General features: G+C 44.7%; 2 protein-coding genes across 5 annotated transcripts; both read left to right on the forward strand.

The window, feature by feature from the left end:
• Nucleotides 1-265: 265 nt before the first annotated feature.
• Nucleotides 266-14,600, forward strand: hoatz (HOATZ cilia and flagella associated protein). Of its 3 annotated transcripts, none has more exons than XM_066710465.1 (6): nt 267-573; nt 1,242-1,280; nt 1,361-1,431; nt 11,226-11,285; nt 12,204-12,256; nt 12,508-14,440. In XM_066710465.1, exons 1-6 carry the CDS (start codon nt 375-377, stop codon nt 12,521-12,523), a joined length of 438 nt encoding a protein of 145 aa, XP_066566562.1. In that variant the 5' UTR covers nt 267-374; the 3' UTR covers nt 12,524-14,440. The 3 variants fall into 3 exon arrangements, with proteins under 3 accessions (XP_066566569.1, XP_066566562.1, XP_066566554.1); XM_066710457.1 differs by lacking the exon at nt 12,508-14,440 and adding an exon at nt 14,448-14,600 and having other exon boundaries at nt 275-573; XM_066710472.1 differs by lacking the exons at nt 11,226-11,285; nt 12,508-14,440 and adding an exon at nt 14,448-14,600 and having other exon boundaries at nt 266-573.
• A 1,394-nt stretch (nt 14,601-15,994) lies between these two features.
• layna (layilin a) lies at nt 15,995-24,120 on the forward strand. Of its 2 annotated transcripts, XM_066710439.1 has the most exons (8): nt 15,995-16,517; nt 17,260-17,280; nt 17,913-18,210; nt 18,465-18,622; nt 19,012-19,056; nt 20,046-20,132; nt 21,495-21,597; nt 22,898-24,120. In XM_066710439.1, exons 1-8 carry the CDS (start codon nt 16,439-16,441, stop codon nt 23,271-23,273), a joined length of 1,167 nt encoding a protein of 388 aa, XP_066566536.1. In that variant the 5' UTR covers nt 15,995-16,438; the 3' UTR covers nt 23,274-24,120. The 2 variants fall into 2 exon arrangements, with proteins under 2 accessions (XP_066566536.1, XP_066566543.1); XM_066710446.1 differs by lacking the exon at nt 17,260-17,280 and having other exon boundaries at nt 15,996-16,517.

Genomic DNA, 24,120 nt, shown 5'->3' on the forward strand with positions numbered 1-24,120 from the left:
CGGGGACACAAATGGAAATTGGGCTTCAAGGCATTCAAGACAGAAAACAGGAGACACTTCTTCACACAGAGGCGTCACAATCTGAACAAACTCCCCAGCGATGTGGCTGAAGAGACAATTTGGGAACATTCAAAAACAGACTGGATAGGATCCTTGATCACTTAGTTATTAAAGGAAATCAAACGAGCACGATGGGCTGAATGGCCTCCTCTCGTCTGTACACTGTGTCCTGCTCTTATGCCCTTAATTGCACGCCTCTAACCCTCCTCTGATCTCGCAGCGTCCCGTCCCCACGGCAGCGCACCACGTGTTCTCTGTTGTCTGTGGCACTTCCTGTTTGCTGTGTTTACTGGCCTCGTTTTCACGTCGGCGTCATGTCGGAGCAGGTGTCTGCAGAACAGGCCGACTTCGAGAAATACTTCACCGTTTTCGCCGGATCCGCAGAGGAGGACGTGTCGTACGCCAAAACCTTCTGGAGCGCCTCGGCTCTGCACCCGCCCCTGGAGTCGCGCCTGGTGTCGGCCGACGTGCGCCAGCGCCTGCGAGTGGCCGGGAACGGCAGCCCGCACGACGGTCAGTCCTGCGCCGCAGTCCGCCAATGGGATCGCTGGGATTGTGCAGATTTGCGCAGACCTGCGGACATCTGCGGAAGACGAACGCGACCACAGAAACGGCGCGTCCTCTGCAAATATATCGCCAGGCTGACGTTTATGATCGGTGATATATGACATGTCCGTGGGTTTCAGGTTGAGAGTTTCCATTCATCACTGAGCTGCGCTGTGATTTTGGCTTACCTTGCATTGCGTTGCACTTTCCTTTGAGAAAGTGACAAAGTGCTTTTTAGGTGATTACTTTTCTCCCGTGCAGATATCTGTATTGCATTATGCATACGTGTTGGTTTACCGTGTTTTTATTGTTGTTTTTAATATGCTCTATAAAGAAGTTTATACTGGCTTCTCCAAATTGCAATATGCTGTATTCTCAGCCATTCTGTACTGTGTGACGTTTGCATAATCTTACACCATAATCAATCAATCAATTGAATTTAGTAATACCTGATTCACAGTAGGGAACAAGATCCTGTGGCTTCCAAAATGCTGATGCTCAACTTTATCAGTTCAATTTAACTTTTGGAAAAGCCTTACTGTTCACTTGTGTAGTAGTTTGGTTTTGCATGTGGATTGGCAGTAGCTTTGCCTGTCAATAATTGTGACTGTAATGTTTGTTTGTTTTTCTTCCAGGTGTCAATATTGCCCATCGACCTCCCAGTATTGATCTCAGTAAGTATGAGTAACTGAGCTTATGCGGTTAGTGATGTATGTCACGATCTGCCCGATCTGACTTCAGGCATCTGTTGCAGAAAGCGAGGTGTTCCTGCACGAGGCCTACCTGAAGCAGAGGGCCGAGTCAAAGAGGAGGTACCTGGAAAAGGTAATACTAGAGCACTGTATCAGAGAGGGTCATTTCATGTTCATTCTGGATTTTATGCAAACTAGGCTAGATTTTAATATTCTAGATAGTCTGTAGGATTTAAGGTCATTTCTGATTCCAGTATATTTTTTTCCAATGCTGACTATTTAAAAAACAAATAAGATTCCTTGTTTCAGGAATGTACAGTTACTTCCTGAAAAAAGGTTCTAGAAGGAATTGCAGATCTCCCATCAATCTCATCACCTGCCTAACCTGCGAGGGTTTTAAATTAGACTCGCGCCTTCTTCTCCTGGGTGCAGTAAACCTCAGAAGAAAGTGTGTATTGACAGCCTTCCCGTTTGGCCTCGCTCTGTCAAATGGATGCTCGTCTTCTGCCCGGTAGATTGATGGCAAAGATCCTGTCCTGCAATGGGCCTGTTCAGTTCTGGTGAGCGGATACAGGGGTGCCAGAGATGGAGTACCCCTGGCGCACCATCAGTCTTCCGGCGCTCAATCACTCCACGGTGTATTGATGCACGCGGACAGGCTTGGCAGGAGATGTATTCCTGCCACCGAGCGGCTATACATCAGAGGGGGCCTGTGTCTGCAGCTCCTGCTTCACAGGAGGAAGGAGAAAACAGATCTCAGGTCAACAGTGGGGCGACAAGAAGATTGGACTTGTCCTTCAGTCAGGCACACAATAGCTGGGATCATATTAGTCTTTAAGACCCCAGTGTCACAGACATTTGACAGGCTGGACAAACACAAACCAAATTACCAGGTCCCTGTATGTGACGTAGATGTCAGACCAGGGGCCGGTTGCACTAAAAAGGTCTTATTTTAAGTCTTAGCCTTAGTCTGAGTCCTGTTAAATTGGACTTGCATAAGACGTGACGATAAGGCCGCTGCACGAAACACAACCCCGCGGGTCTGACGTTAGCCCTGGCTAACCTGATATTGCTCAGCAGCAAAGTCTGTTCTTATTATTTTTGTGAAAAACGAAAAAAACTAAATGGCTGCTTGTAAAGTAAAAAATACAAATTTCACCGAAAATGAAAAACTTGAGCAACTAATCATAAGAAAACGGGTACATTTGGGTGGAAATGCTGACAAAAATAAAGCTAACCCAGCTGTAGTGCGCACTGTAAATGTATTTTTAAATTAGTTTTTAAAAGCACTTTGTTTCACGTCACTGTTCATGTTATGTTTAAATACATTACGATCAATAATAGAAAGTGTATACTACGTTTTTACGAGTTCAACGAGAGGTTTTTACACGTACAACTCGCTGACACTCGCTACGTTTAATAAGCCGCTGAGGGGGGACACTTCCTGCTTTTGCTCATTACATTTCTAACCCTCTAGTTACCGGACAGCTTCTGCAAACCTCACTGTGCATCATCTGATGTAATAGTTGAAACACTTGTTATACAGGGCCGTCAGATTATCCTACCGTAACGTAAACCGACAGTTCTCTCTATCAAAAATGTTGTAGGAATCAATTCACTTATAGACATTACTGCAGCAAGTTATCAGTGTTTATATAGCAATAACGCTATAACTAAGACCTAAACGGTTACTGGTATGACCAAAGTTTGGCTACTTGGACAACCCGAACCAAAACAACTAAATAACAATTACATAAATTAAATATCATGCTTTTGCAATTATAAATATATGCTTAAAAATTAAGTTTATATATAGTAACCATTTAACAAAAACAAATGCATGTAATAACTCACACAAAATCCTAACAAAAATGACGCAAAGACCTTGTACGCATGCGCATTAGCATTAAGTAGGACAACTTGATGGGTAGGATGTTTCGATTGAACACCGGCGCTACCTATAGGCAGAGTAGGCAATTGACTAGGGCCTCGGCTTGGAGGCAGGGCCTCCATAACCATAACATCCCTATACACAAGTGTAACGGGGCTCATTCGTGTCATAATGAGATCGTTACAAAGTGACGTAACCCCTCGGTAAAAGTAGTATAGTGTTAATCCTCCTGTGGTAGGAGGCCCAGCCTGTTAGCGTAGAGGGCTTAACACTGCGCTGGAGCCACTGCGGAGCGGAGCGCCGGAGGTGTGCGTCCCGAATCCCAGGTGGGGAGCGCTGACCCGCATCATCTACTCCAGTCCACCAATCAAGAGGGGGGCCCCCAACATAAATTTTGCCTAGGGCCTCCAAATGTCTAGAACCGGCCCTGTTGTTATATTATTCATATATAAATGCATCACATTGTATAGTTACAATTATTAATATATATTGCTTATTTTACAGCTGTTTTACCGACTACATAACAGGACATTGACATATTTAATAATACTAATAATAAGATTCTGAAGATGTCTGCCCCATTCAAACTAAACAAAATTAAAACTAGGTTCAAAGAGAGGACCTTTTACGTTGAATTGTTGGAACTACAGAAGGGACATATTTTGTCATTCTTTATAATAGATACTAGATAATGGATTTGTAATAGTTCACCTAAAGTATTAATACAGTTTTTATTCATTAAATTAAACATTTCAGTATCAAATTAGTTGCAACTATTATTAGTCAAACTTCCATTATTTTGTATATATGCCCTTTCATATAAAAAAAAAAATCTAAATTACCTGGCATATGTGCTGCCATGTTGGTTTCATGTCAGTTTCTATAGCAAGAGATACCTTTTCCCCATTTAAGCCTGGTGTAGGGTAGGCTTAAAAAATTACTTCAATTTAAGACCAAACTGATTTTAAGTTTTTTTTTGTGTGCAACAGGCCTATTTATTTTGGGCTTAAATTTAAGTCTAAGACCTAAAAAATGGTCTTGAAAGCATTTAAGACCTTTTGTGCAACCGGCCAGGTTCCTCAGGCTTGTAGTCGACCAGTTGAGCAAACGATAGGTTACTGGTACTGCATTATACGTACCATTGCAGTGTCCCATGTTGAAGCCGACTCCCATGAGATATGGCATTTGGAGAAGCCATCCCAATCTGAGGGGAGATGCACAGTAAAGGCCTAATGATCTCGGTAATGCAGTTTCAGAACCTCAGAGCCGTGCTGATGCAGGGAGACTCATTTCTCTAATGTGGAGTATCGAGCCACCGGTGCAAGACTGCCCAGATCGGGCCTGCCAGACTTGCACTCTGCGGGAAGGCGCTTTGATCAGGCTGCTCTCGGGGGGGGGGGGGGGATATTTGATGATCTTTTATCGCCTTTGGCCAGAGATCTATAACATCCAGCTCCAGGCTAGCAGGGAGACCCCACTGCCAGTGCTTATGATTAAAGAGTAGGAGGGAACATGCCCAGGAAACGCTTTCACACGGGGAGACTTATTGCACTTTCAGGGATTAAAGCAGAGCTCAGAAAACTTTCTTTGCAACACTGAAAACACAAGGGACACAAAACAAGTCTTTCTTAGAATAGAGAATTAGGATTGGTTCAGTATAAACATCAGCACTAGCTATACTTTCTATACAATACAGTACTGTGTGTGTCTAATAGTTCTGCAGCATATAGGCTATGTAAGAGTATTGTTTTAATGTATATTTTTACCAAATAACTGCTTTTTAACTTTGGTTCTGGAGTACTTTTGTGCATCGCTTGTTCTCCTTCCAACTAAATCTCAGTTATTAAAGGGACCCTTTGATAAAACCGAATGAACCGAATTACACATATTAATATTCCTTGCACTTAAACAGTGTGTGACTTCAGGCTACCTGTTAAATAATCTTTCAACTTACCAATTTTACAGGAGCGCAAATCACCAAAAGAGGTCTCATTAGGCAAACTGTTACTTCAATAGACATTTCAATTAAGCAACAGAGGGCTCAGCTAAGCACAAATACCTCCCCGACACACAGATACACCAGGTCCAGGCTAGGAAAACAAAAAGAATCACAGTCCGAAATAGCCACAGTCCGTGGCTATCAAAAGTTATAAAGTTTAGGCTGACGTTTAAGAGTTCATTCTTGTCAGGAACCACTTTTAGGAAATGAGATGGATCGCTCTGGGAGATCTCGTTTGGGTAAAGTGATTAAATTGCTTTCCACTGAGCTGCGAAACCTCAGCACTTACAATGAGCTGAAGAAGACTTGTCCAGCCTCCTCACATTCTCGCCCTGAAGAAGAAGAAGAAGAAGAAGAAGAAGGAGGAGGAGGAGGAGGAGATTAAAGATCATGTTTACTCGTTGCAAGCCATGGCACACCATAGTCCCACTGGGCATAAAGGGTATGGGATTTCAGTAATTGAGTTAGCGCTCTCCTGCTGCAGATCAGTGTCAGTACAGGGGCTCTGCTGTAGACTGCCCTAAAGGGATTATATAAAGTGATTGCACAGAGATCATTATTGGGATTACACCCTGCTGTAATTGAAGTGGTAATTAGAATATGAGGGGGCTATAGTATTCACTGCATTTAATCAGCAGCTCTTTCCCTTTCTTCCTGTTTTTTTATGCATTAGCTCTTTATACCCAGGTTGTAGTTTGATTGTATTTTGGTTTCGGCAAAATGGCGTCAGAAAACGTTGTCAATGTTACCCCACGACCTCTGTAGTGTCATGCGTGTTTTCTGATTGTTGCACTGCAAGGCTGTCTGCACATGCCACAGGTCGATCTCTGGCAGGTTAACTCATATGAAGGAAACCAACTTTTAATTCTTTGTATTTAATTATTTTATTTTTCTGTGAGCAAAATGAGAGGAGATTGAGAAGGAAGAGCTGATTGAGCGCTCTGTAACGTTACCACACGGGTGTTTCACAGCAGTCACACTCACTAAAATAATATGAGAAGAAAGCGGAATCGATCGCAGTTGCAGGATATGTGTTTGTTATCAGTGGGGCCTTGCAGGCCATCACTTCCCACTTCTTGGTGCTTTCTTCCCATTAAGGACACAATAATGCTGTGTCCAGGAAACTCCAGTCCTCCCGCATTTAATTCCCCCGCTGTTTGTGGCTGCTCAGGCCTATTCATTTGTGTTGACCTTCAGCGTGTGTCCCTGCCGTGGCACAGGACACCCTTGTTTTGGCTGCAGACGGCCTGATTTTCGATTGAATGAGAGCTCTGTCCACTTCACTGGGCCCGGGTCTCCATTAGAGTGGCGACGGCTGTGCGGCTGATTGGCCATGGCCATTAAAAAGCAGGCCAGTAATCTCGGGAGGTGTCTTGTTTTAGAGTCTCAGAATGACCATAAGGCCTGGCCGTTTCTCATCCCTCTCACAGGTACCGGCCTGACTGTGAGCCCGAGACAATTTCAAAATAAATCCAGTCACTGATGAGCAGTGGAAGTGTAAAAGTCTCTGCCGCCATACTCATTTGAATTTTCCTTCAGCGTTAAAGGAAATGTATCTTAAAATAATTGCTTAAAAAAGGGACACCAAACAAACAATGGAGATGGCAGGAAGCACGCTATTGAAAAGGCACATCCCTACCCCTCGGCCAGGCTTCCTGCTTCTGTTTCTGCACATTGTAAATAATGGCAAGGGGACCCCCTAGTCTGGCTGTGCTACAGCAGTGTGAGGGCAGTGGGTGATGGGACATGAACGAGAAGCCCTGCTGTACATACTCAACATTTTTCAGACTTCAGTCTAATGCAATTACAGCTAAATCCAATTCTCTCAGCCCTTCCATATTCGGGGAAAGCAGGGAAACATGAGAAAGCTTCAACGTTAAGGAAGTGTGCTGTGATTAATAGGCCTCTTTTCATTATTTGTTAGATCTAATTCTGAATCTTGTGTGTCACGTGCAAACTGCCTCTTGTGTGCTTCGGGATGGGAGTTGGCGATGCGTGTCGGACACCGGTGGTTGAAAGATGCGAGGAAATTGAATTCAGGATGTTGATAAACAAACAGTTGTAACAGTGTGTTTTTTTTCCTTTTAGAGGAGGATAACATTATTTCACAAATTAGGTCAGACACACAATTTTGGGGAGAGAGAGTGATGATGGCAAGACAGGGCAGGGATGACACTTGGGAGGATTTGGTGGATGTGATTTGGCTCCTGAGTGAAGGAGTGCTTTCAGGGGCACCCTCACCTCAACCCAATCCTGGCCGGACAGGACCTTCTGGCAGTAGGTCTGCTGCACTCAGGTGATGGGCGGTCCTGCCCCGGTTTTAAACCAATGGTCATGTAGCTGAACCTCCAGGCTTTTAAAAGGACTTGAATAAACTTGGTTCTTTTTGGGACTTCCTTATCCAGTGTAACCTAATCTCACAGGTCTCAGAGAAGGGACCTTGTGAAAAGTGGTGTCAGCGGTGGGATCAATGTCATAGCACTTCATGAACCTCAGGTAGATATCAATTTCTGACAGCTTCATCCTCAGTCAAGTTGGCCGTCGACCTCATGGTGCAGCAGAATCATTTAGCATGCTGGAGTCTCGAAGGGCCCTTGTGACAGAGCTCTTGTGGGTAGTAGCCTAGAATCCAGTTGTAACCAAAGGCCTATGTCTTCTAAGGCTGTGGGAGTTGCCGGGCACTGCGTCTGGACCCTTCCACAGTGAAGAGCAGGAAGTGGTTAATGCAGCTTTAAGGAGCTGAGGTTGGCATCTCTTCCCCACTCAAGTCTGGCCCAACCAGTCTGCAGTAACTCTTCCCCTGATTAATGCCACTGCAGTGTCTCTTATTCATTAGCCAAACCCCCCCCGATCTCAAACCACCGTTACAAATCTGATTAGCGGAAGGAGCCACGCGCTGGGGGATCAATTCATTTTAAAGGGGTTATGATAATGGGGGCGGCATTGATTTATCTCGGTGGAGAGCGCGGGATGCAGCCAGCTCATCTCCCCTCACAGCGATCTGACAGCCCCGTCTCCGGCCTGCATGCATTATTGCACTTCTATCTGGCCGTGCCGTTGCCTTCAGCAATGTGCGGATCGCAAGACAGTGAGATTTGTTTCGTTGTGCAACTCATTCATCTTATCTCGTACTCATGCAGCTCGTCCATCTTGAGGTAGCCGACCAGCCACATTTGAGCAGCAGATGGTTCGAATGGTTTGCTGAAATGAACTTGTGAAGTGAAACTGAATTGAACTCGTTGTGTTGTTTTGCTACGAAATCACAATCCAGTCGGCCTCATAGCGATCAGTGATGGGATGAGGAATTCTGTAAAACAGCTGCTGCCTTTCACTTATACTGCTGAAATAAATAGTTCAGTGAAATAAGGTTTGTTAGTTGGTAAATATAATTCTGGACTTTGACAGCATGGTCAATTTTTGTTATTTCAGTTACAACTAAAGCAGAAACAAAACAAAACAAAACACAACAACAACAACAACAACAACAACAAACAAGCAAACAGAATAAGATTAGCCAGTTTGTTTTTTGTTATGACACTTTTTAGTGTTTTACTTATTTAAAAAAAGCTGCTTTCAAAAATATCTTACAATATATTGTGTGGTAAAGAAGAAATGTTGCAGGAAAACAGTTACACTGTGTGTGACAGTTTGTGTCTGTGCTGATTGGCTGATTTGTGAACTCAGAAACATGCAAAAAACTAAAATGGGTTCAAAAAGAGCTTACCTGTCTGGGGCAGAAAAAAGAAAACATGTTGAATTCATAATAATGGAAAAGGTCATGTTTTGTCAATTTCTTTTGAATTGTTTTGAAATTATTTAATTATTACAGTTGTCAATATGGTTAGATTGCAGGTGTCAGGCTGGGTATTCTCGCGGTAATATGATAATTGAAATAATTTAAGCAGTCACACTTTTGGATTTACATATGCATTTTGAGCTTTCCTAGTTGGACCCGGACAGAAGCTGAAAACCGAACTGTATGGGTGAAAACAAGACAGGTGGCAGCCCTAGACTATTAATTTCCCTATCGCTTGTTTATTAATTAAACATTATATATATATATATATATATATATATATATATATATATATATATATATATATAGACTGTTGACTATTTTAAACATATTTATTATCTGTGCATATGAAGTGGGGGGGCAAATTATTCCTGCTGAGCCTCAGTTGGGTTAGTACCAGCTCAGACAATAACACAGTATGAATCTGTAGCATTTGCCTCCTGAATAGCTCGTATAATAATGTTACATATTGTGGATCATATTGTATGTGCTCTCTGTGCTGTTCTTTCTGCTGATATTGCTGTTTAACCTGTTAATGCGGTATTACACAAGAAACTGTGGGTTTTGGAGTATTTATGTCAATCCAATTGCTTTTCATTTCCCCTGAGAATCATCATCCAGGAAGCCCACAAGTTATCGTTCCCCAGTGAAGAAGGTCGATTTGGTTGGAGTACTCTTAACTAATTAACCTCTTCCCAGCTCTCTCTGAATCATTTTCCGAATGGCAGCTCATTGACTAAAGAAATGTGCAATTTATTACTGGAAATTGAACCCTTCCTCATAAGTACCATTCTGTGGGAGACCATCTAGAAGAGAAATACTATAATATCACCTATAGATTGCAGAATTAAAGCCAAAGTAGTACAGAATATCTCTGTGTATTTCACACAACAGATCATCTGTAAAGCCACAGGAAATCATGAGAAAATCAAAGAATCACAGAAAACGATAGTCATAGTCATAGTCACAGTCACAAAACTTTCCCGCAAAAACAAAAGGAAAATCAAGCAAGTTGTCACGTTACACACGCCAGTGTTTTTGATTAGGATAAAATCATCTTGTTAATGGCAAAAGAAATACAATATTTGTGTTTGATACTGAAACATGTGATGTAATATGTGTGTGTGTGTGTGTATATATATATATATATATATATATATATATATATATATATATATATATATATATATATATATATATATATATATATATATATTACACACACACACACACACCGTGGATACAATTTTAAATTGAAAGAAATTGAAAATCAAGAAATTACAAAAGAAAGTAAGTGGACAAAGCCAGTTGGAAGATATGTTGTCTTTAAATTTAAAAACAACAGTCGTGGAATAGTGTGTGGTAAAAAAACATCCTACTCTAAGTCCCACAGAACCCATTTGTAATTAATAAAACAAATAGTACTAAACAGGCATGTCAATGTTTGCCTCAGTCTGCTGTCGTCTGAAGAAGTGCTTCATCAAGGTTACAAGGCTTGTTTAGCGATCGTAACTCTGTTCTACTGCAATTGAACGAGCCTCGATGCATTATTACAGTTCGCCTTTTAAGCACAGGGTCCTGCTCGGTCTTACAAGTTAGGACTCAGATTAATTCAAAATTTGGCCCCGCCCACCAATTGCCAATTAAAAATGGGCTAGTAGAGAGAGGCCTTTAAGTACAGGGCTTGGAATTGGCTGCTGGCGGGGGCTCAAGGGTGTGATGTAAGGCTGGCGCTGAAATAAGCCCTCTTGGTCTCGGTATGGACAGTGTGAGGGCCCTGGGTCAGCCCACTTGAACGCCGAACATAAAAGCGACTGAATCATCCCTGTAAGCGTCAGCAGTTTTCACTCCTCCATATTCTGCACTACAACTTGCACTTTTGTATTCAAAATAAAGTGAACATGCGATGAATAAAACAGCCCAGTTAAAACGACTCGCTCTGCAGTACGACTATGTTTCGTCCCGTCGCTAACTGTGCTGTTTTGGGTCTTTTTGGAAGCTTTTGTTCGTGCTTCTTTTTCCAGCAAACATTCAGTTTATTCATTGATTTGTTTTTCTGATTCTGAGTTGATTGGACATGAGAAAGAGTAGATCATATTTGGACCGAAGGAGAAGGCATTGTGAGTTGTTCTTGAAGCATCTGCTGTTGCTCTCGAACCGTTATTTCAAGATCTAATACTGGTGATGTCTGTTGACAAATGTTGATAAGATGCGTATTACCATTTGCCTCTCTTGGTCTAGGCTAAGAAGAGGGATGAGATCATAGCACTACTCCTCAAGCAGAGGGAAGACCGTATCAAGGTAGGGATTTAAAAATAAATAAATACACATATTCTGGGTTCTTGAATTGAGACGTTGCCCCAGAACTGCAGCAGATTCTCTTATCCAGTGCTGCTGCTGCTGCATCGATGCTGATATAAGGGGTTGATTCAGCACTAAGTCCTTCTTGATACTGTAATTTCAGATAATAATGGAAAAACAGCCCTAATTTCCTGCTCGGGAGCCAAGTGCTTTATTTAACGTCTTTCCATTAGACGCTTCCCTCAGTCCTCCCTGCTGCTGCTGCAGTTTTTCTCCAAGGCCTCGGTGCTGTGTAACGAGATCAGCCCAGTGTGTGTGAGGGGGTCAGGCTGGCACGGGGAGGGGGGGTGCCCATCTTGGATATTACATTCTTCACCAGGCTTTCATTGCCTGCCCCCCCTCCCCCCCGCCTTGGGAGACCCTGCCGCTGCTGCCGCAGAGCTGGGGTCTGTATATAGCCGGTGTGGATCAGAGCACGGGAAACTACAAACATTGCACCGGGACAGCCGGACCAGAATAATCCAAGTATTTCAGTCAGTCCATGTCTGTTTTATAGGGTGCTTTTGTCACAATCTAGAAGTGTTTCCCAGTTCAGGTTACGGCAGTGCCTAGTCTGTCCCCGATACAAGAGTATATGTTAGGGTGGAAGAGTCATGGATACATCAATACACTGATGGCACCAAAGACTAATAAATGTGACGTTCATCAGTGTCAGGTCCACAGAATACCTTGTATCTTCCATGTATGTGAAAGAACCTGTTGAGAGCTATCTTCAGAATGAACTGATAGCATCCAGTCCAAGTACAGTACAGCTAGAAAATGGTATTTATACCTCATACTGATGAGGTTTTGGATTCTGGTTTGTTTTCCAGTTTGTCTCAATTCCATCTACACTTGTTTCTTTTTGTTTTGCGGCAGAAAGAGATGCTGTCTCTCCCATATAGGCCCAGAAAGGACGACGGGGCTCCCAGGTAAGTTCTGACGCACTTCGTTCCAATGCATGCAGACCCATCACGGCCACTGACATCACAGCAGCAGCGGCCCATGTGCTTTGATTTCCGTCTCCCCTGTCTTGAGAGAACCCATCTCTCACTTTCTCATCTCTGGGGCCACAAAACACCGGCCTCATCAAATTGTGTGTGTGTGACATTATAGTATCTGAACGGTGGGTTAAAAACACTGGCCTCTTTTAGACTTTCCCATATATATTTTGTTTCTCCAGAATAAGAAAGCAGTGATAACATGATTACAGTGCATCTGGACAAACAGAGGAGGGAGATTTGGTGAGGAAGATCACAAATCGATGGCTGTAGTGGAGCCGGAGAGATCTCTCTCCACAGAGCCGATGTCCCGGCAGCAGTGCAGCCTGGCCAGTAATTTACTGCCATATCTGGACATTTCTCTTTTGCTGAAATTGCTGGCATAAATCACAGGAAATAAAAAGGAAGCAGCAAAAGGAAAAGGCCCCTTTTTTTTCCCCCGAACTGCTGATGGAGGATGACATACTGTAATAATCCTAGCGTTTCCTGTGAACACACTGCTGAGGAAGCGGGAATTCGAAATGAACACGGGTATCAGGACGTGCTGTGCCAGAGCCTGAGCCTGTGGCAGATTGTGTGTGTGTGTGTGTGTGTGTGTGTGTGTGTGTGTGTGTGTGTGTGTGTGTGTGTGTGTGTGTGTGTGTGTGTGTGTGTGTGTGTGTGTGTGTGTGTGTGTGTGTGTGTGTGTGTGTGTGTGTGCGTGCGTGCGTGCGTGCGTGCGTGCGCGTGTGATTGCGTGTGCGTGTGTGTGTGTGTGCGTGCATACATGTGTGCGATCCCCAGGAAAAGCCTCTCCACTCAAGTGTCCCTTCAGGTGTCCCTTGATGGCCCTTGACTAGACTCTGAGCGCTCCTCCACTGCCATGCCTCCCAGTGAACCCGGTGCTTCATTGTGCTGGCGTGTGTAAAAGGATGTGACAGCAGTTGTAATCTGACACTTTTATGACAACCTCCATTGAAACACCCCCCCCCCCACACACACACACACACTCATTTTGTAGGCTACCAATATAGGGGGACAGGTGTTTCTCCATGCCTCCTTCCTATATCCTGTAGGAGACAACCGCTCTGTATACGCACGGCTTAAGAGCTCGTTCAAACTGGGGTGAGTGGGGCCATACTTGTTGTGTACGCCACAGAAATGAGACGGGCACTCAGCGAGGGGGAAGCAGTCTGCCGGGCCGGGCTGAGAGAATTGCTCCACTTGCTGCACTCAGCATTTGCTGCGTGGCTAATGAGATTTGGATAGATCAGTCTGCCAAGCAGCGTGAGTGGAGCAGGGCTTCGACGCAGTCAATCAGAGGTTTCCATTCGCGTCGGAAGAGCCCCTAATGTACCAGGCCGGCCCTGCTGCAGCTCCTGGGTAGACCGCAATGAACTGACTATTGAGTTAGTTTAAACTGGCTGCTTGAAGCTTATCGATTTCCTGCCCTGCTCAATTAAATGGCGGGCCACGTCAATTACAAGAATGCGCTGGCTAATTTAATTTCGGTTCAGGCCTCTCTCCAGACGGTTATATGAAGATTGTGTTTTGTAATGTTCCCATTGCAATTGTGGCCTGTCTCTGTACGGCTTGAGCACTCCCTGACAAGTTATTAATTTGTGCGTTTGCTATTCACGAGGCTGACTTTTCCCGGTGGTTGGCAATTGTAATTGAAATGAGTTATTCCTCAATGAGGCTGTAATCGCAGCGGCCTGCAGACTGACTGGGTGGATTGAGCCGCTGAGGATGTCCACTGGGAGAAACTATTTATATTTTCTGAGTAACTGGCCTGAAGAATCAAGTGGGAAAATGCGATATGAACTAGCCGGGCGGGAATTAAAGCACCATTATTAAAATATACAGTGAGAGCGAGAGACGGAGAGTTCTTTTGATCACGTTGCATTATTATAAGTGTGCATTTGGTAAATTAGTCATCACTGTTCGTCAGCACCAAAACTATTCGCACTCCCTCTTTTTGAATGAGAGTACTTAAAAAAATTGAATATGAATATGAAAAAGCCTGCTTCTGTGGAGTGCAGGGCAGAGTGCTCTTGACACAGCTTGTGTTTTCCATCCTTATTGCCCGTTCTCGGTGGACAAAGTCCCGCCAGTGACATGCTTTTGTGGTTGTTCTCAACAGCCCTGCCTCCGCAGACAGCCCTGAGGACGTACAGCAGGCCATTCTGGAGGTCCGAGCTCTGGACTAGCTCTGGCTGCAGGCTCTCCACAGAGAAGAAAATAACAAATATATATATATTTTTTAAATAAAAAATACTTTCTGGTTTAAACAGTTTTTTCATATTCGTACAGATTCGCCTTTTATTTCAGGTCCTTGTGAATATCCCTTTCTCCTTGAAGTTGACAGATGCCCTGTTTGTCAGTGAGAGAATAGGTTACTGGCAGTTTACCCATTGGGAAACAGCCCAAGCTTACTGGGAAATGCCACAGTTTACTGCAGTCTGTCTGGGCTGTGGCGGTGCTGGAATCCCCCACCACCGAGATTCAAGGCCCGTCTCCCCAGCGTCCACTCTGGGCCTTCCTGGCACACCGAGCCTGCAGGATGACATCATCATCTGTGGCAGAACAGTCTTCCAGATGTTGAATATCCACCCAGAGGTTTTCACACGCAGTCGGCACTGAAACTGACTTCTGTCCAGCAGCCCTTTGTGACACCAACACATCAGCCAAATCTGAACCCCACTACTCCACTGTGTGCATTTACAGAGGCGTCTCGAAACACTGTGAAATGTTTACTTGTATAGCGGTCTCGGCCCACTGCACAGTTTGCACTTTGATTAAATACACCACATTTGCACGTTTAATTTGTGTTCTCCCCCTCCAGTCCCCATGCAGTGAGATGTTCAATTGAATAATTGCATGGAGTATTTAAAGCCCCTGTGTCCCACTCCTGGGATAGTGCAGGTGAGAGGACGGGTGGAGCAGTGGGCAGTGGGCAGTGGGCAGTGGGCAGTGAGAGCAGACAAAGGAAGAAAGGCTTTGGTTTTAGGATCCCCACTGCTGGTTGTTTGTGTTTGTGTTTTGTGTATTTTAATTGATTTTAATTAACAAATCTGTATTTATTTTAAATTAAATATATAAACAATGTATTTTGAAAACGGTCTGGCTGCTCTCTCCCACAATGCCGCTCCCTCATTCGCACCCGTAGCCGCCCCGCCGAGCTCCCGGGCGCTACATACTTTTAATTAAAACACGTTTACTTTTTCATGTGACAGTTTTGCATGTTGAAACGTACATAATTATTTTGGCAGTGCATTGCAGGCTTTTGACACACACGTTGTTATGTCTAATTGCATGCTGAACTGCTGAACTGTATACCAGTGTAATAGTTACCAGATGTATTTCAATATTTATTTTACTAATAAAATGCAAATAGGTAAGTTTCCGTATTTGTCTCTGTGGATGGATTTGCTCCATTCACTTTTTACAAGTCAGGTGATTTCTGTTTCCGTCTTTACGCAGCCATGAATCACTTGTAGGAATTGATTTTACAAACTGTAATTCACGTTTGCCGTTTCAAGTGCAGTATTGTCGTGCACCTTAATCCGGCCGGCACGATTTATTACAAATAAATAAAAATAAAAATAGCTGATTTTTCAGGGGGGGATACAGCTATAATTTGTTTTAGGAAACTCATGCCAACTGATAGAGGGAGAGAGGGGGGGAGAAGAGGGTGCCGGGGAACTGCCACTCCTACTCTCAGTTAAAAGCTGGCCAAAAAGTGAATTCAATATCTCAGACGCGAATGAGGACACTTTCTGCAGGAAGAAGATCAGACCCAGAAGACAGAACTGTATACATAGTAACCCTGTACTTGGTGAGTGATCACTGCTGATTGCCTGCTATCGATTAGCCCAGGGAAGGGTTTCTCCTGCTGGATGACGCTGCGCCTCACTGGGTGCAGAAGAGACGCAACTGGGCGCATCCGCCGCAATGACAGGAGCGAGAGGAGCCGCGCTGTAGCCCCTTTTGGTTTCCTTTCGCAGTTTTCTCTGCAACTTTGGTGTGTGCGGTAAAACCAGCGCCGTCCACGTCTCTTTTCCTTACTGCTGTTCTGCAGTTCTTCTGCCGTGAAAACAGTGGGAAACATCTGGAAACTGAAAATATGCAGAAATGGATCTGATGAGGATCTGTGCCCCTGTCTTCGCTCTCTGGTTCTGCAGCACCAGCTCCGCATCCAAACTGATCAGTGGTAAGTAGCAAGAAAACATACATACAACATTAATTTACTTTCGTGATATTTCTTTATACAACTGACACAATACTACAACAGCCAGTCGTCAGTTAGATGGGAGACCAAAATGCGATTTTTGGTTACACCCCTGTGCGCAAGCAATAGGGCACTTTTTGGACTCTTTCAGAAGTGTTTTTGTTTTTCCAACTAATTATGAACTTAAATCATAACTGTGCTTAACTGCGTTATATTTTGTATATAAATACATTACGGTTTGCTTTTAATAGTATAATAAGTAGCCGTTTTTTGTTTTTAAAACCAGTGCATAATCCAAAGCTGCTGTTTTTTTGTTGTGGGCATGTGGCTACTAACATCCTGTGTTGTGCACTTGCGCCAGTGGTCACGTTCTTGTAGCGCAGATTTGCGCAGTTGTGCGCAGATGTGCAGAATCCCCCCGATCCCATTGGTGGAGCCGCGCAGATCTGCAGACAACTGCGCTACACCGACGCAACCAGGGTGAAAGTAACCCTTTGTTTGTGCAGATGTGCGTTCGCTTGTTGAGTGCGAGGACGAATATCGGTTCTTAGTGGAAAATCCCAATGTTAACTTCCTCCAATTTCTTATGTAATTTCGGAAGGAAAGAAGCGAAAGGAAGCAGGTTTTTTGGATGTGCGCTCTGGGCGTCTCTCTTCGTGGCTTTAGCCCTCTGTATTCGCCTGCTTGTTCATGTGTCTTTGTTTTCCCCCTGCTTGCCATGAAGCGGATTTTTACGAGCCCCGAGGTATGTACTACTACTGTAATTCTGGGATTATTCAGTGTCGTATATTACTTATTACAGATAAAAGTTCAGAGATTTATACATTCAATAAAATAAGTGTGACATCTTACTATATCTGAATCTAATGCACGTTAATTTACACTGTCATGATTTATTACTATGATAATGATGATTAATAGTGGTAGTAGCTGTATTTGCATTTAAAATGCATTTGAAGGAGCTTTACATGTAAATAGTATGATAGGTTTCATGTAATGTTAATGTCATATTTCTTATTCTCCATGCTTATTCTTATTCTATATTTCTTATTAGACATGGTTTATCTTGCCGTCCAACTATGTCAAGATACTGTGCCAACAAATGGGTCATTTCAAAATAGAGCAGTTAGAAAAAATATATAATCCCCAATTAGACTTTAAGACTATAAACTATGACTGTAAAATCACTGACTCTCAGACCTAAATGCCAGTAACATTGGGTAATTTAATGTATTTTGGAGTCACTGCTTGCTGGCCATCACTGGGTCACACAAGAGCCAAGGAACACTGTGGTGCTTTGTGAAACCATGGCTGAAGTCTCTGATATCCAGCTTCTTACTGGTGGCTGGGTCTTTCTCTCTCTCTCTCTTTCTCCAGGCCAGAGGATTTGTCGGAGGGGCACTGAGCGGCCCTGCTATAAGATCGCCTACTTTCAGGACTCCTGGCGCAAGGTAAACTTCGAAGAGGCGAGCCGGGCGTGTCACAGCGATGGTGGGGAGCTGCTGAGCATCGAGTCAGAGAACGAGCAGAAACTTGTCGAGAGGTTCATCGGGGAGCTGAAGGCCTCAGACGGGGACTTCTGGATCGGCCTGCGGAGGAGCCAGGGCTACCAGGAGACCAGCAGCGACTGTCCACAGCAGTACCACTGGCTGGACGGCAGCCAGGCCACTTTCAGGTGAGTGCCACGACAGACAGCTGACAGACAACAAGGCCAGTGCTCAGGGTGTCGGTAAAAAAAACACATTCAGTAAATACCAGAGTCCAAAATTTTATTTTTATCTGGCAGAGCCAAGCCTACCTTGGCAGAGATCCCCAAACTGGTCAAGGGCCAAAATCTGAATTTATGTTTTTCTAGTGAAGTGTAGATGCCTGAAACTGAACTGAACTGAGTGAAATACTCATGTGTGTCCACGTGGGTGTTTCTGACAGGAACTGGCACTGGGACGAGCCATCGTGTGGGTATGAGGTGTGTGTGGTGATGTACCACCAGCCCTCGGCGCCCCCCGGCCTGGGGGGGCTCTACATGTTCCAGTGGAACGACGACAACTGCGACACCAAGAACAACTTCATCTGCAAGTACTCGCAGGGTGAGGCTCCCGCTCTCTGGAGGGCCTGTGTGACTCTGACACAAGGAGGGAAATGTGGTGATTTCACTCCTACCAGTGATTTCAGATATGTATTTCAGCTACAGACAGCTAATGACAAAACAGTGAGTGTTTTCAGGTTCCTCTGAATCTGGTGTGAAGTGCACAGATGAGTGAAGCCATTTATTGAATGAATCCTTAGAGAACTCAGTTTGTTAAGCCAGTAGATAAATCAATAAACCATCAGCTTTGAGTACAAGTCTGAAAAGGCGATGTAGGTGGTTGTATATAGACACAGGATCTGGCATGGGGGTGGGGGGGCACAATGGCTACAGTGGCTTTCTTGCTACAGGAAGGAATAACCAAGTGTGTACCCTTTATTGTGTTTGCAGAAAAGGGTCCGGCCTCCACTGCAGTTGGCAACGCGACCCACACTGGTAGGTACACCAGGCCAAGTGGAAAACACAAGAGAGGTGACAGGAGGATAAATCTCCTGCCTGTTTCCTGTAACGAGAGCATCTTCATGATACACAGTCCTTTCATAAAAGCATTCCCGGACAGTATGTTTGAAAATCATGTTTTTGTAGAAAAAAACAAACTGGACAGTTGTAGGCGTTAAAGTTCCCAGCACAGAGAGGAAGCTTTCCATTGTAAACACGGGTGTATATCCCTGCCTTTCCTTTTCTGTGCCGTCAGATGAAAGAGTGAGTGACAGTTGGGAAACAGAATAGAGAACTGAGATGGTGTCACTTCCTTCTGGCTACTCTGAAGGCCTCTCTTCTGTCCGCACTCACAAGCCTTTCCAAAACAAATGTCCAGTACGCGCCATTAAACACGTCTGCTTCGGTGGCGGCCCTTTGAATTGGTTCAGCGTAGCTTTTCCACAAAAAAAACCCAAAGAGGATGAAAGGAAAAATCAAGGCTGAGGTTAAAGGACAGCATAAAAGCTCCCCTCCTTTTTCAGGACTCGGCTTGTTAGTTTCTGTTGGCTGTGTTAACGTCCTTTTTCCATTTTACGATATTCCCCAGATCGGCAGGTTTGTGTGAGGACATTCCTCAAGTGTGGATGCTTTTTAGTCAGCTTTTGAGTCAGTGGGGACATCTAGTGGGCAAAACATAAGGTTCCTTTGTTGAATGTGTTTCATCCACTTACATTTTTCTTACTCCCCAATCAGTCGATGAGAGTGTCTACTTTCAGAAGTGGTTTTAATCCAATATCGAACCTACAGTGTACATTGTCAGCGCTTTAAAACATCAGGGTTGAGCTTAAGTGGAGTATTTAAGTGGAGTATCTAGGAATCTCAGACTCGTGCGTGGTTACAGTGCTCTGGAAATCGAACATTTTTAGTTTTTATTATCACAGTAAAGACGAGACTGCTCTCATGCTTTGCGAGCGATTGTTTAATTTCAAGCTCTTCTCTTGCAGTTGCTCCCACTATATCCTTCAGGCCGAAATCCCCCCCGGTCACGGTGGACGATGAGAAGGTCAACGTGGTGGTGACTCAGCCAACAGGTAACCAGACCCGCAGTACAGCAGTGCGAGACTTCCTGGTAGTTAAGATCCCAGGCATGGAGAAAGAAAACTAAATGCACAGCAGTAGGAGCCATTCCATATTTTAAAAGCTTGAGTCTTTGAGTATCAGCCAGAAATAGCATGCTTTTTACCTTTATATGGAAAAAATCTGCATGAACAAAAAGAGATCAAATAAGAAAATGTACATCTATGTGTGTGTGTATATTGTGACACAGTGCGGGGCGTGGGGCGTGTGTCCGGGGATCAGAGTTGAAAGCTGCTGACTAACCTCTCTGGTTTGGTAGACTGCCAGGTGACAAGTAAAGAAAAGACACGTACACACACATATGCAAAGTTGAATGTTTGATCTCATCTGTTTGTTCATGCAGATTTACTTCATCTACAAATCTGGCTATATCTGGCAGATACTCAAGGTCTCATGCTTGTAAAACCTGTAATGACCCCTATTCAGTGCATTTTCGCCATGCCTGGGATTTTAACTGCCAGGACGTCTTGCATTATAAAAAGAAAATGAGGCCTCGGCCGCCCCACGTGCACGCCTCCTGACACAGGACCCTGATTCCGCTTCCCGAATGACACGTTCCACAAAGGTTCCAGCTCGAAAGGCAGCCTTGTGGTCGTGATTCACAATGGGTGGGGGGGTTGTAGTACGTACTCGTGGTTGGTATCCAGTCCAGGTTTCGGTCTCTCAGAAGGAAGCGGGGTCGGGCTCCTGAAAGTCTATAATTCTCTCGTCCTTGAAAGCTCTCCCAACGCCCTCCTGCACTTCCTCTCGGGTACAGTGCAGTGCGCTACTTAAACTCTCCTTAAACATGCCTGTGGTGAATTGCAGGTGCATTGGGTTGCCAGGACAATAGCTCCAGCCAGGGAATCAGTTCCCTCCTTACGTATCTCCCGTCTTCGACTACTCCCCAACATGTGTCACTATAAGTGGTGTTTTCTGTTTTCTATCAGGGCGCTTTGTACAATACATCTCCACTGCTGTGCTCTGTGGAAGAGTACGCTGCATTTGGAGCTCCCAAGTGGCTCACTAGTAAAAGCCCCTGCTGCGCTCCAGACGCATGGGGCCGGTTAGCTCCTGATTTCCCATGGGGCATTGCAAGAGTTGGGGTTGGCTTGAGTCCTTGTAGCTTACTGGTGAGCCACAGTGTTATCAATGATAGCTATACCCCACTCCACCCCTCCCCCCCACACACACACACACACACACACACACACACTGATGTAGGCGCTGGGGAATCGCAGCTCTTGCAGGAAGTTGAATCAGTGGGTACCACAGAATCTTTTAATAGTGTGACACCCGACTGTCTCTAATGCTCCCTCTTCTTTGATCTCCTCCAGACAATGCCTTGAATATCGTCTACATCATCATCCCTACTATCCCGCTCCTCCTGCTGCTGCTGGTGGCCACTGGGGTGTTCTGCTTCAAGCTCTTCGTCAGGAGGTAAGAGCAGGAAAACGGGAAGGGGAGGTATATAGGTCAGGGCTCATTCTGTTACTGTGCTGCTGTGCATAGGTGAGGATTCGAATATATAACACACGCTTCTCTGCTATTCCAGCCCCACACTAAGACACCTGCCCCTGGCATTAGTTCATGCAGGATGTTCATACTGAATGCATTTCATTCAGGCTATATCGTATCTTTTATGAAGTTATGGAGATGTCTGTTTCATCAAATGCTGCCTTGGTATGTGTTGTCTTCCTCTCAGGGTTCGAGTTATAATCTGAGCTTCGTGGGGGTCTCTGATATAACTAACATTACCGGCGGAGATAGGCTAAATAAATAAAAAATAATAAGCCTAGAGAGAGAGACAGAGACTTCATTGCTCATTACGTGTCCAACACTTTCTCTCTCTCACACGCACACACACACAGCAGCCCAATACTTGCCCCAGATGTCTGCGATATTGCAACAAAATTTAAGTTTCAATAGCCTGAAATATGCCAGCAAAGACACATCGCTCAAGGAGAGACCGCAATTCCGCCCTTTATGGTATCATATAAAGTGTTAGTATTTTACACACTGCTCGCCGCTGGCACACAATAGCAAGCAGATTATCATATGTAGCGCTCTACTAATTGGAGAGGCTTGTAGACCCCGTTGGCAGCGGCTGCCTTTTTTCGGCGGCATGGTAACTCACCTAGTCTAAAACTACAACTTTCTATTAATATAAGATAATGTTGGAGGGTTGTGGCTTCTTCCAACTGAGTTCATGTTCACGCGGTCTCAACCTGCATTACAGTTAGGTCAATATTGTACTGTGCACCATAGTGGCTGCCTGGTGAAGTGCAGCCATCCTGTCATAATGACATAATGCGTAGCATAGTTCATTTGAAAAACATGTTTATTTTAGCCTGTTTATCTTGTTAATGTAAATAATACTAATTACAATGAAAAATACATTATTTGTGATTCAGAATAATGGTTGTTGGTAAATGAATTAGTGACCCCCACAGATACATGATTTTACTGCTTCCATGGGGGCTCATATCCCTCCTTATGGGAGCTGAGCTCCCACTGGCTCCCACGTAACTCGAACCCTGCTTCCTCTCACCTGTGCCATTATGCCATGATAAACTTAATTGACAATTACAGTTTGGGAAGGATACAAAAAAAAGCAAATTCAAAATAATATATATATTTTTGTTAACACAACAAATGTGAAACATAGCAAACGCAGCAAGTAAAGCTGATTAAAAACCCCGGCGGCCTTCAAGTGAATGTGTGCTTTTGTTCTCTGCAGGAAGAAGGATCGGACCGAGACGTGCACAAAGGAGCCCACTTTCTGGATGTCTCCCGCCCGCTGCAACAGCCCCAACATGGACGTGTACAACGTCATCCGCAAGCAGCACGAGGCCGACCTGGCGGGCACGCGGCCCGAGGCCAAGATCACCTCGTTCAGGGCCTCTTCCTCGGCCGAGGGGACGCCTGAAGACCCCTGCAGTGACTACGACAACATGCGCGGCAACAACTCGGAGAGCGGCTTCGTGACCCTGGCCAGCACCGAGAGCGGCTTCGTCACCAACGACATCTACGAGCCCTGCCAGAGCCAGAGCCAGAGCCGGGGCCGGCCGTACCGGGAGTCTGGCTGGGTGGACAACGAGATTTATGGCTACTAACCCCCACCCCCTCCCACCCTCACGCGGGTAAGGGACCTGCATCAGAGACTGCCTTTGTACAGCGATGCTCATTTTGGTCCCCAATGGGCCGCTTTGGCCTTTGGGATTCCTGCCTTTGAATATTGACCCTTAAACACGCACTGACCGCTCAGGCGAAATCTAAACGGGGATTGAAGGAGTGGGAATGGGACTCATGGAGAGACCAACGTCCCTGAGAGCTGGACTTGGACTCTGGGGACACTCGACGCTCGCTTGCCCAGAACTGAAGCGCCGCAGCCTTCACTCCCCCGGCTGATTCATATTCGTCTGGATAATTATTTCCCTCTGCCATGCCTGCACTTCTGCCAGAAAGAAGAGACTGTTATCTTCAAAACTAAAGCCACCTGGCGTGGACTGGCTTGACACAGCGAACATGTTTGTGTATAAATGCAGAACTGAACAAGTTATAGCTTAGGCAGTCGTTGCAGGTAAATTGAAATATTTTCTGAATTTGCGAGACACTAAAAAAAGCCTATCGCTGGCGCAGCAATGCGATGCTGAAACTCAGTAGCACGTCAAAGTCCCGTTGCAGTCCTGTCATGACTAAACCTCATGACTGTTGCACCTCTCCTGGGAGTATCTACACCGCAGACAGATATGGAAGAGAAAATAGATAATGAAAAAACAAAAACAAGTCAGTCAGTCTATGGAGACGGGGTTATTTCCATTTGGATAAATAGAAACGGAGCCCGACCTGCAGTTAGGCCCAGAACAGTTAAGTAGCCCTTGGACTGACACAGCACCAGATATTGCCTGCCTGGATTTGCACTGAAATTGTTAAAAGACATAAAAGAGTGGGGATTCTTCA

The sequence above is a fragment of the Amia ocellicauda genome, chromosome 1 (assembly GCF_036373705.1).
Source record: "Amia ocellicauda isolate fAmiCal2 chromosome 1, fAmiCal2.hap1, whole genome shotgun sequence".
NCBI lineage: Eukaryota > Metazoa > Chordata > Actinopteri > Amiiformes > Amiidae > Amia > Amia ocellicauda.